The sequence below is a fragment of the Erythrolamprus reginae genome, chromosome 1, assembly GCF_031021105.1.
Source record: "Erythrolamprus reginae isolate rEryReg1 chromosome 1, rEryReg1.hap1, whole genome shotgun sequence".
NCBI lineage: Eukaryota > Metazoa > Chordata > Lepidosauria > Squamata > Dipsadidae > Erythrolamprus > Erythrolamprus reginae.
In genome coordinates, this window is record NC_091950.1 from 109,848,583 (window position 1) to 109,861,773 (window position 13,191).

Genomic DNA, 13,191 nt, shown 5'->3' on the forward strand with positions numbered 1-13,191 from the left:
CTCTGGACTAAAACATTTTTATTACTATTTGTTGAATACTGTTGCTATATTGTTACAGAAGCTACTTTAAAACAATCATTCCTTCTTCTTCCAACCTTCTTGCTGAGTTTTTTTTTTGCTCACAAAGGAGCTGTTAATATTCCAAATCCTTCTCCCTCCAAACTTCTTGCTATAAGGCAATAAATTACTGAGACCTAACATGCCAAGCCAAAAAACCCCCCAAGCCCTCCAAGCAAAAAGTCTGGAAAACAACCATGACTTAAATGCAATGCCAACGTCAATGATCATGAAGGGTACAAGAAATGCCACATCTGCATCAAATCAGCTCATCGCACCTGCCTCAACATAACAAAGCAGATAGCCACATTTCTACAAGAAAATTCTTCATTTCCATATATATGTCCATCCTGCACTCCTAAACTGGATTTATTTATTTATTTATTTATTCATTCATTTATTTATTTATTTATTTATATGCCACCCTTCTCCGAGGACTTGGAGCGGCTCATTAGCATGTCTGATGACGTTTCGGCCGACCAGGAAGGACATCTTTGTGACGTCAAAGCTCCGCCCATGGTATTCCCTATTGGGATTCCCCACCTACTTTCTAGACTCCCGACTGGCCCGACAGCTCCGCGGCTCTTTTGAAAAGCTAACGGCCGGGTGGCGGGGCTTCTCAGTGTCCTCCTAAACCTGAATGCCGACCCTGAACCTTTGCCGAACTTCCGGGTTTGGCATTCGGGAGAATGCCGAGAAGCCCCTGGCTGTTTCAAAAGGCAACAGCTGGGCGGCGGAGCTTCTCGGTGGCCTCCCGAACGCCGAACCCGGAAGTTCGGCAAAAGTTTGTGTTTGGCGTTCGGGTTTGGGAGGACGCCGAGAAGCCCCCCGGCTATTTCAAAAGGCGACAGCTGGGCGGTGGGGCTTCCGGGTTTGGCATTGGGAGAACGCTGAGAAGCGCCAGGCTGTTTCAAAAGGTGACAGCCGGGCAGTGGCGTTTTTTTGCGTTTTTTTTCTTGCACGCATTAATTCATTTTACATTGTTTCCTATGGGAAACAATGTTTCGTCTTATGAACTTTTTGCCTTACGAACCTCCTCTGGGAACCAATTAGGTTTGTAAGACGAGGTATTACTGTACTTATATGTTGTTATATTTATATTCATAATAGGAGCAAATATGAATTGAATAAAATAACAGTTGAAATAAAAGTCCATAATCCAATAGATTTAATTTATAAGATGACAAATTTTAGAATAACCAAATGTACAAAAGTTTAAACTAATAGCTAATAATCAATAGGTCGTTAAACAAATATGATTTCATTGTAAGGGTTTGTATTGGTCGGCATTAAATATGTACCATGTTTTTTTGGAGTATAGGATGTATCTTTTTCTCCCCCAAAAGAGGATGAAAACTTGGTTGCATCTTATCCACTGAATATAGCCCCACCCAGCCACCCTTAAAGAGTAATTTACCCCCTTGCAGCAATTTGCCTCCTTACAGCAAACAGCAGCCGAGCCTGATTAGCACAAGCCACTGATTACCTGCCTCCTGACACTCAGCTGATCGATTGAAGTTGTGGGCAAACAAAATGAAAGTGAAATTAAAACTGCACTCAGACCAATTGCTGCACCAGGGAGAGGCAAAGGCTGAAACTGGCTGGTGGGGGGGGCGGGGGGGTTTGCTGCAAGGAGGTAAGTCAGTATCTATAAATGAACTATAGAATGTTCAACCTGTTAGACTTATTGTTTACAGACTGTTTTATTATTGTTTTAGACTAGTGATTTTCAACCTTTTTTGAGCCGTGGCACATTTTTTACATTTATGAAACCCTGGGGCACATTGAGCGAGGGGGGGGGGGGGTCTAAACAAAGTTTGGACAAAAACATTCTCTCTCTCTCTTCCTCCCCTTTGCTCTATTTCTTTCTCCCTCCCTCTTTCTCTCCCTTCCTTCCTCTTTCTTTCTCTCTCTCTCCATCCCTCTTTCTTTCTCTTCCTTCCTTCCTTCCTCTCTTTTTTGCTCTCTTTCTCTCTCGCTCCCTACGTCCTTCTATGTCTTTCTCTCTCTCTCCTTCCCTCCCTCTCTTTCTCTCTCTCTCTTTCTTTCTTTCTTTCTTTCTTTCTTTCTTTCTTTCTCTTTCTCTCTTTCTCTCTCTGTTTCTCTTGTTCTCTTTCTCTCTCTCTTGCTTTCTTTCTCTCTTGTTCTCTTTCTCTCTCACTCACTCTTTCTCTCTTGCTTTTTCTCTCTCTCTTGCTTTCTTTCTCTCTTGCTTTCTCTCTCTCTTGCTTTCTTTCTCTCTTGATTTCTCTCTCTCTTGCTTTCTTTCTCTCTGAGCTTCACGGCACACCTGACCATGTCTTGCGGCACACTAGTGTGCCACGGCACACTGGTTGAAAAACACTGTTCTAGACAACTTAACAAAGTGAAGAAGCTTTTTAAAATAAATGTTTGATCTGAAGAAGCCCAGTACTATTTTTCTTCTTTTAAATAGCAGAGAATACTTCCAGAAAGCCACATCAATTTTAAAGATCTGAAGAAGTATAATCTGAAACGTCCTGTTTTAGTATTAAGTATTATATTACGATTAGGCCACTGAGTTGAATCCTGACTTACTCATGTTTGGAGTAGTTCTATTTAAATAATTGGGAGGAATTAATGTGATTACATTTAACAAAACTTTCTGGGATTAATATACTGTCATAATGCACATTTCTCTAATTCTTTGCTATTTCTATGGGTCAGGCTCTCATGCACAGAAATACACAGAAAACGGTATATAACATCTGTGTTGTTTGCTGTTTGGCAAATTTCTAGGAGGCAGAGGCTTTTTTTTCCTCCCCCAAAATTAAGGTGCGTTTTATACTCCCCAAAATACGGTAGTTGGTTGTATGTGATGTGTGTTTATTGTAATAATTCTGTTTTTATATTGTTTCAGGGAGTTTTGTGTTTGTTTATTTTTGTTGAAGTGTGTACATACAATTTCTATGTTTTTTTAAAAGGAAAATTCAATTTAAAAAATTTAAAAATAAAAAAGTTTACTCTCGTGGTGTTAAAAAATGCAGATTGACATTGCTTTAAAATGTGTCTAAATTATGCCTATTTTCCTTGTCAGAAATAAAATAGCATGTTATCAGGAAGATCTTCCTGGAATATGGAAACACTATTGCAAAGTATATTGCAAACTATATTTTAAGTTGTATGAGGGGTTTTGTGTGAGGGTTTGCATCCATGTGTAGACAGACTTTATTTACCCAGAATAGAGCAGGTTATATGTGGCAGTTGAGTTGACCTTTTTCTCATCACTTCAAATGAATCACCCTAAGTATTTTTTTAAGCCACAAATCAAAACTAAGTAAACATAGCTCCTGCTCTAACAGATGAAATAGAGAAAACCATATAAATATGTCGGTAGACTAGTATCTATATCAGAAGAGAAAGGTCAGTCTTAATATATTTATGCATTTGAATCATGCATTTCTGTGCTCTATAGCATAGTTCCCTCTAAGCTGAGCAGTGAGCAATCGCTCACTTAAAAATCATCATCAACTCAGAGTTTTCCAAACCTGCCCAGAAGCCGAGAGGGAAAGAGTGAGAGGGAAGGAGAGAGAGAGGAAGAGAGGAAGAGAGAAAAACAGATAGAAAAAAGAGAGGAAGGAAAAGAGAAAGAAAAAGAATGGGAGTCAGGAAGAGAGAAAGAAAATCAAAATCTAGTTTGAAACTAGCTCAACTATTTATGTGGCATTTTGATATTGATAGAGTTGCCCTATTATGAGCTCACTGTTATAGACACACAGTACAGTATTTTATTTTGAAATTCTCTGAGGCAAAACAGGGTGGGGGTTTTGTTTGTTTGTTTGTTTGTTTGTTTGTTTGTTTGTTTATTTATTTATTTATTTATTATTTCTGTGCCGCCCAGTCCCGAAGGGACTGCCGCTCAGACACTATACTTTTCCGCCCACCCCCCCAAAAAAATTAGAGGGAACACTGCTTATAGTACTTGGGTCATATTGATTTTGCACTCTGATGTCTATCAGATTTGGCCACAGCCTTGATAATGGATAATTTATAACAAATGTTTATTTATTTATACAATGGTAAAAATGCCAGGTCTGAACTATTTCTATTTCCAGTTTGTTTCTCTGACATGCTGGAAAAAGGGCCCATAGGGGTAAAAACTTCTCATTTATTCAAAACACCATGTTAAGGAGACTAAGCAAATTTATTGTTGCAACTACAGATCATTATACAGGAATGCTATAAAACACAACCATGTAACAACAAAACAATGAAATTATAAAATAAAATAATAGAATAATATAAATTAAATATCTAAATAATATTAGATATAAAAAGGTTATTACAAAATAAAGCTGCAACTAAGAACGTATAGTGGAGCAAAAATAGCAGCTTGATTGCTGATAGTTGGAAACACATCTTGCAAGAAGATAATTCAATTTTTCAAGGTCAGAGCCCCTGAGATCATCTGCCATTAATAATTTGATCACAATACAGAGAGAATGAGATGGAAAAGGAAAATAATATTAAATTCAGTGATTAAAAAGTCTGATCACAAGTAGAGAGAGACCAGTGCAATGGAATTCTATTAACTACCAGCATCTTTGTCTAATCTGGATTTAATTTCACTTTACTTATTCATATCTAATTTCTTCTTAAACTTCAGCAATGGCCAATGTAATTGACTGTTTCTTTGGAGTTAGATGGCAAAGTGCTGAGAAACAAGACTTTATCAACATATTGATAACATCTTACTGATATGATTAGCCTTCCTTCCCCATGAGGAAATATTTCAGCTGGTCCAGAATGCAATGATATGGGCAGTGAGAAACATGCTTAGGTGTGTCCATGTAACTGGATTTTTTGCTGGTTTGCTTCGAAGTGCAATTCAAGTGAAGAGAAGGATGAGGAGAGACATGATAGCAGTCTTCCAATATTTGAGGGGCTGCCACAGAGAAGAATGGGTCAAGCTATTTTCCAAAGCACCTGAAGGCCAGACAAGGAATAATGGATGGAAACTGAACAAAGAGAAATTCATTCTGGAAATTAGAATAAGCTTGCCACCAGTAGTTGTGGGAGTTTCATCACTGGAGGCTTTCAAGAAGTGACTGGACTGCCAGCTGTCAGAAATGGTATAGGACAGTGATGGTGAACCTTTTTTTCCTTGGGTGTTGAAAGAGCGTGTGCATGTGCTATCGTGCATGTGTGAGTGCCCACACCCATAATTCAATGCCTAGTAGGGTGAAAACAGCTGCCCCCACCCCACAGGGGCCCTCTGGAGGCCAGAAATGGCCTGTTTCCTAACTTCTGTTGGGCCCAGTAGGCTGATGTTTCACCCTCCCCAGGTTCAAAAGGCTTCCCTGGAACCCACCCCTCCAGAAGTTCTCTGGAAGCCAAAAATGCCCTTCCAGAGCCTCTGTGTGAGCCAAAAACCAGCTGGCCAGCACACACATGCATATTGGAGCTGAGCTTGGGGAACTGCTCATGTGCCAGCAGATATGGCCCCACGGGCCAGCTGTGGCACTTGTGCCATAGGTTTTCCATCACTGGTGTAGGGTCTTCTGCTTGGGAAGAGGTTTGGACTAGATGACTTACTTCCAAATCTGTTAATCAGTAATATCTGCTTGTTGGTACCCATAAAGCCCTACCTGGCTTAGGGCCTAGCTAATTGAAAGTTGATCTGTCTTCCACAGTATCTGCCTATCTGGTTCTGTCTGGCAAGATTGGTGCACTTTGGGTTCCGTTGATTAAACATTGCCACCTATCAGGCTCCTGAAGTGCACCTTCTGTGTAGAGTGCCCGCCCTCTGCAACAAGTCCTTTCCCCAGTTTAAATGGCCCCCACCCTACTAACATTTTCAAGGAAACTAAAAATCTGGCTCTTCACCCAGTGAGAATGACTAACGACCCTTTTTTCCTTTTTAGTTCCCCTCCAGGACTGGTTTCTTATCATTTTTGTTCCTTCATCTTTATTGTTGTGAGCCGCCCCGAGTCTTTGGAGAGGGGCGGCATACAAATCTAATAAATTATTATTATTATTATTATTATTATTATTATTATTATTATTATTATTATCGTTGTTATCATCATCATCATCATCATCATCATCATCATCTTCTTCTTCTTCTGCTGGTTGTGTATCTGTGTTTTTAGTGTTTTTAATACTTTTAACCAGCCCAGAGTAGTTGAAAGTTGGGCAGCATATTAACAAATCATAACATAATTGGCTCTTATGTCATAACCCCAGTTATGACATAAGAGCCAATTATTTTATCATTTGTTAATATGCTGCCCAACTTTCAGCTACTCTGGGCTGGTTAAAAGTATTAAAAACATTAAAAGCTTCAAACAGAAGTGCTGTTGCACCTCTTTCTTGGAAGAGGTGTAACAGCACTTCTGCCACACGAATCCCAGCGACCAGTTAGGTCCCACAGAGTTGACTTTCTCTGGGTCCCGTCAACTAAACAATGTCATTTGGCGGGACCCAGGGGAAGAGCCTTCTCTGTGGCGGCCCCGACCCTTTGGAACCAACTCCCTCCAGATATCAGAGTTGCCCCCACCCTCCTAGCTTTTCGTAAGCTCCTTAAAACCCACCTCTGTCGGCAGGCATGGGGGAATTGATACTTTCCCTTCCCTAGGCTTATAAAATTTATGCATGGTATGCTAGTATCTATGATTGGTTTGTAAATTGGGGTTTAAAATTAACTTAAATATTAGATTTGTTTACATTGTATTATTATTGCTGTGAGCCGCCCCGAGTCTGCGGAGAGGGGCGGCATACAAATCTGATTAATAAATAAATAATAAATAAATAAGATTATGGACCATAGCTAAACAATGCTTCACAAAGTACCAGTGGTCCAGAGCTAGTAAAGCTTCCTTCCTTATAGCCAATTTGTTGCAAAAGTGACTCATCTCCTGAGGTAGGAATATGGTTCTACTGGGTTAATGCCAGAAAAAATATGGATGGGATTGAATCATCTTCTAAACTCTGGATGAGCTTCCTAAACTGTAACAAATGGTTTAGTCATGCTGCTTATATGCCTATAATTGGAGCTCTTAATTAGAGTTGCCATCTCTCTTAGAGAAAGAGAAGAATCATTTTCATTTGCTTGCTTAGTTTAAATTCAGAAATGCAGATTTAAAGGCATACATTGATCATGACAGAGATTAAAAGTACATGAAATTGGGAGGTTATTTACAGTTTTGTAAAGCAAGGGTCCCCAAGCCCCAATTTGCAACCCAGTGCCAACCGCAGCACCATTGGCACTTCACCTCAGAAGTTTGTTGGTGAGCACAAACATATACATGACTCTGCATTTGTGAAAGTAGTGTGCGCACACAAAAGCACGTTCCCCTTCCATCACCACTTCCTCCACCTGTGTCCACCAAGTCAGAAAGATTGGAGATAGCTGTTATAAAGCAATCTCGTGAAATCCAATCTTTGGGAAACCTTTTATTCTACCACTTCCACTTAACATTCTAGATCTCAATTAAGAATCTGTCTCCTTGGCACCTGAAAATATCTTCATGTGATTTTGCTACTTTTATCCTACTAGAATGGTAAATTTGAGGCCATTGAGATAGAGTTGTATTGCTTGTGATGGATGGTTTGTTTGATCTTCACTGTGAGAAGAGACCTATATCAGTTCTACATCATACTTTATAATTTCCTAGAACAATAACATCTCTCTCAATATTCAGAGTGAAATTTGTAAATATGGCTTCTGGTGCCGAATGTTGATAGTGAGTGGCTCTTGTCTGAAGTGTAAGTACTACTTCACTAATGTTGTATGATTGGATCCACACCACTTTGCCTACATCACTTGTATAAGAGGGCTGAGAAGGCATTAGAAATAATCTGAACTGTGAATTTTGTAAGCTTAGAACATATGCTCTTTCTGCCCTTAAAATAGACAGTTTGGCCTTCAAGTAGACATTTTTTTTAAATTTTCAGCATGAGTACACATCCAGCAAGCAGAGGTAAATAAACCCGTTGTTTATATGAATATATTGTGTGGTTGTGTGAACAGTAGGACCATAGAGATTTGTGTACATATATAAATATGCATTCCAAGAAATGAAGAAGAAAGGAAACTTCCAAGAGAAGAATGCCTATGAGTAAAAGAATAACTTAACCAAAATGAATCACAATTTTTACACTAAAAGGAAGGAAACCAGTTTCATTTTTTTAAAATCCCAAATCATGCCTGATTTTTTCATTTTCCTTTCGTCTAACATGTGAAAATGTTATGATTATGATCATCAAGGAATTAAGACTGTTTTTTCTGTCCTTCTGCTTGAGAGAATCTGATGCAGTGAATCAATTAAATTAAATTAAATTTCTTTTACTCATCATTTATTAATTTATTTTAGATTTCAAATAATAGTTACTCTCGTAGTCACATCAATGTTTAAGCATTCACAAATACTGTGTCATTAGATTTTCTATTAGAATTTCTATTACAGTAATGCGCTTTCTCATTCTGTTACTTGAGGAATATCTACTTTCTCTCACATTAATAAGATGGCTTGAGAAAAAGTATACCTTCAAATGATATGAATTTTAATTCTACAATATCTATTTCCAATACTTTTTTTAACTTTCCCAGGGAAGGGGCATTTTTCAGGTTTGTTTAATAAACGTTCCTTTCTTCTGCAGATATTGATGAATGTGCCTTAAAGACTCACACTTGTTGGAATGATTCAGCCTGTGTAAACTTGGCAGGGGGATTTGATTGCCTCTGTCCATCTGGACCTTCCTGTACAGGTGATTGCCCTCATGAAGGGGGGCTGAAAAGGAATGGCCAAGTATGGACATTGAAGACAGACAGATGTTCTGTTTGCTCCTGTAGGGTAAGTGTCTATTTAAGTTTGCTAAACCTACCTACCATGATTTGGAAAGCCATAGTTCTTTTAAGCATGGGTTTTTAAATAGGTTATGATTTTCTGGATTCACATCATGTCCTTATGTAACTTTTATGAAATACAGAGACTGAGTTCATACAACATACTGATCCAGAATGCAATAAATCATCTGTAGTTTCTTCAATATATTTGCAAAAGGAATATGTGAGATCTGTTTTTATTTATTTGTTTGTTTGTTTATAATTTATTCAAATATATTTTTCAAACCACACAAATCACAAACCAATTTTTCTCAGTTCATGAAGTCTGTGAACATCTGTCTCAAAATATTTCTGTCAATAAAACTATCTTGAATAGGCTACACTGTTTCTGATTCAATAGCAGTTTGTTGGGATTATATGTTTTTCCTTAGCATTTGGTGCATTATGAAGTAACTACCAAAGTATTTACAGCACTTTAAATTATGACATTATTAATTGAGTATTACATTTTCTCAAATAGTTCTAGTAAATTATGCATTTTTTCCTGCTGCAAAATGATTACAATGGACTCCTCTGCTTTTCACATAAAATAAAATCTAATAAAATGTTCAAGGAACATTGTGAAAATTTCTGTGAAAGCTCTAATTAACCATTACAGCTGTGTGTATGTAGAAAAAGAGAGTCAATCCCTTGTTGATGTTACCCAATGGCCTAAAATTGAGATATATGAAAATAGCTTTTCTTCTTTCCTAGAAAAATGAAGGACAAGAGATTATTGCAGCGATACAATCTTGTAACTATTCAGTTTGAGTCAGCTTGGATTTCATCAATTAAAAAATAAAAATTATTTGTTCCTATTCATGAGGACAAAATATTTACTAAACATTAAAACTCTAACATATTAATTAACTGCTAATAACATTCACTTCCCTTAATAACCTGAGGCAAATTTATTTTACACTCTCAAAGAACATCTTTCAAATGATATGAAATGAAGATGATGATAATGATCATGATCATCATAATTAGATGTAGCAAGTCTTCTGTTTAACACTATTTGTTATCGTTGTTTTCTTGGGCTAAATACAGGAAGTCTAGTTTTTAGCACTAATATTCTGTATTTAAAAATAATCGATGAGAGACAGATATCCAAAATTAGTGATGGGCATTGAAATGAATAGATGAAAATTTTAAATAGAGGTAAGTTAATTCTCCACAGCATAGTTGAACATGGGCAGTGGGTTGTAAATTATTTTGTTATCGGTTCACATGTATGTTTGTGCATTCGTACAACACTTCTGTACATTCACAGGAGCATCCCAGGTGGGTAGATGGAATCAGGAACAGCCCAATGCTGATGTCAACATATATGGACATTTCAGATGCTTTATGTTCTGAATAATGAAATATTAATGTTAAGAAACAGGAACACAGCAAAACATACATTTTTCCCAGACCCACATCTTGCTTCCAAGAATATCTTATTATATTTAAAGTTTATCTTTCTTTATAAATAAGTGACACCCTCTTGAACTTTACTTAAAATCTTACCATTTATAGTCTCCTATTTATTTATTTTTTTTACCAGGTCAAAATCAGAAGGCACTGTATCTCAAAAAAGCAACACACAAATTTTAAGCATATTTACACTTGTTAGAATATAATACACGTTTCATTAAATTTCTTATTTAGCATAGGACAGAGAACTGGAAAGCCCCTGTGTAAAAGGGAAGCATCACCATATGGACCAATTTCCCAGATTTCCATGTTTTTGACTAAGTTTTTGTAAAAAAACAATAGCATATTTTTCGGAGTATAAGAAGCACCAGATTATAAGAAGCACCTTAGTTTTGGGAGAGGAAAACAAGGAGAAAATTTTTGCCTCTGCCTCCCAGCACTTTGCCATCCAGCAAAAACAGCAAACAGTACAGATAATATAAACTTTTTGCTGTGTATTTCTGTGTATGTGTGCCTGACCCACAGAAATAGCAAAGAATTGAAGAAATATACAGTGCATTATGGCAGTATATTAATGCTAGAAAGTTATCTTAAATGTAATCACACTAACTTCTCCCAATTATTTAAATAGATCTACTCCAAACATGAATAAGTCACGATCTAACTCAGCTGCCATATCTCAATATTACAACAGGACAATGTTACATTTCAAATTATACTTATACAGATGGTGTTAAAATTGATGTAGCTTTCTGGAAGCATAGTTATTCTCTGTTATTTAAAAGAAGATACAAAAGCACTGGGCCTCTTCAGATCAAGCATTTATTTTAAAAAGCTTCTTCATTTTATTAAATTGTCTAGAACAATAATAAACAGTCTTTAAAAAATAAGTCTAATTTGAACATTTCTAGTTATTGAAAATCTGCCACTGCCTCTAACTTCCAGCAATTTGCCAGTTTTAGTTTCACTTTTAGTTTTAGCACAAGTAATTAATAGTTTCAGGCTCTAGGGATTGCTATAGCCTATTGCCACCTGCCTACAACCTGAATTAGCTGATAGTCAGAAGGCCTATAATCAGTTGCTTGTGCTAATCAGGCTCTGTGCTGTTTGTTGCAAAGAGGCACATTGCTGGGAGGCAGAAACCAAAGGGTGGGGGTGGCTGGCCAGGGCTTCATATGGTGTATAAGATGCACCTAAGTTTTCACCCTCTTTTGGGGGGGGGGGGGAAATGCATCTTATACTTTGAAAAATATGGCTCATTAAGTTATTTAAGATATCTAAGATACTTTACATAACTGGGGAATTCTCCTTGTGTGCTTCAATTATCTCTACATTCTTGGTTGCATGAATCAGTATAACAATATACTGGGCAGAAAGAGTTATTGTTCTAATAATCATCTTCGTTGTGAAGAACATGCAGTTAAGAGACTTCAGATCCCTCCCCACTGTCCCTCTAAAAGCATTGTTCTCTTTATTTGCTGAAATTTTATATTTTCTACATATCTGGATCTACTACATATTAATTTTTGGCTGTCTTTCACATTTGGAAATTACTCATGTTCATTTTAAAAAATTGGGGGTAAATGGATAGTTCGATGAACTCCTAATTACTTTTTCTCTTATCTAAACTTCATAAATATGAAATGTGTCATGCTTTTAGGGGGAAATGTGCCTTCTGTTTGGACTTTATTCCCCTTGGTGCAATCAAATAAGCCTTATTTAACTGCCTGTTTAAATTGGATTTATACTAATAGCAGCCATTGTGGTTATTTCCTTCCTTCTTCTACTCCTTTCAGTTTATGCACATCTTAGCATTTAGCAATTAGTAAGGTTATTTTATGCATATATATTTGACACTCAAAGCAACAAAGAGCTCTCTCTCACTGTCTCTTTCTCTCTCCCTCCCCCATAATACAATAAAATTAATATGTATACTCATAGTAACAAGATACAAAATATTGTTTTAAAAATTGACTTCTAATCAAGATATATTTATATACTTTCATTATCTGGTATGTATCATTCCAAATATAGAAAGTACATTAACTAGTTTGCCGAATACATTTAATATGTTTGATATTTATCACTTTATAGCATTAACTTTGTTTTAAATTGCAGTGTTTTTTCTCCCCTTAGATAAGCAAAGATAAATGTTTGTGGAGATTGGAAAATAAGTATCCATTTCTTTCAAAGGCTCAGGAGTTGTTGTTTCCCCCCCAAAATTAAATTATTTTATATTTAATAAAATATTACAGTTGCTAAAACACGCTAGGGCAATTCTAGTCACTGTTACTAAAGGGGGAAAGATCTAGTCCAAGCCCTCTGCTAAGGCAGAGATCATTTGTCACCATAGGGTCACATATCTTCTACACGTCAATAATATGCAATTCCACATCTTGACTCTTGGCCAGATAGGTGATGAAGTGGAAGTCCTGTCCCAGTGCCTGGATGCTGTAAGCTTCCTAAATTGGGAAAAAAACATGCTTAGGCTTAGCCCTAACAAAACTGAATGGCTTGGCCAGTGGCAGATTAAATGACCTGCCAGTCACCTACCATCTTTAATTATGGATGGGATGGTGCTGCCCAAAATGAATAGATCTGGTATGTAATTTTCACTTTCATTTTTTTCATTTTATTGGATTTGTATGCCGCCCCTCTCCGTAGACTCGGGGCGGCCAACAACAGCAATAAAAACAACGTGCGACAATCCAATACTAAAGAAGCTAAAAACCCTTATTTTAAATACCAATCATACATACAAGGACATGGGGTGAGGTATCATCAATATGCGGATGATACCCAGCTTTACATCTCCACCCCATGCCCAGTCAATGAAGCGGTGGAAGTGATGTGCCGGTGCCTGGAGGCTG

The 13,191-nt window shown here is 37.2% G+C and overlaps 1 protein-coding gene across 1 annotated transcript in view; it reads left to right on the top strand.

Moving 5' to 3' along the window:
• NELL1 (neural EGFL like 1) overlaps positions 1-13,191 on the top strand; it is a 478,454-nt gene that overhangs the window by 450,150 nt on the left and 15,113 nt on the right. Inside the window, exon 13 of the mRNA XM_070761843.1 lies at positions 8,677-8,870. Coding sequence (XP_070617944.1) covers positions 8,677-8,870 — 194 coding nt within the window. The remainder of the gene's footprint in view (positions 1-8,676; positions 8,871-13,191) is intronic.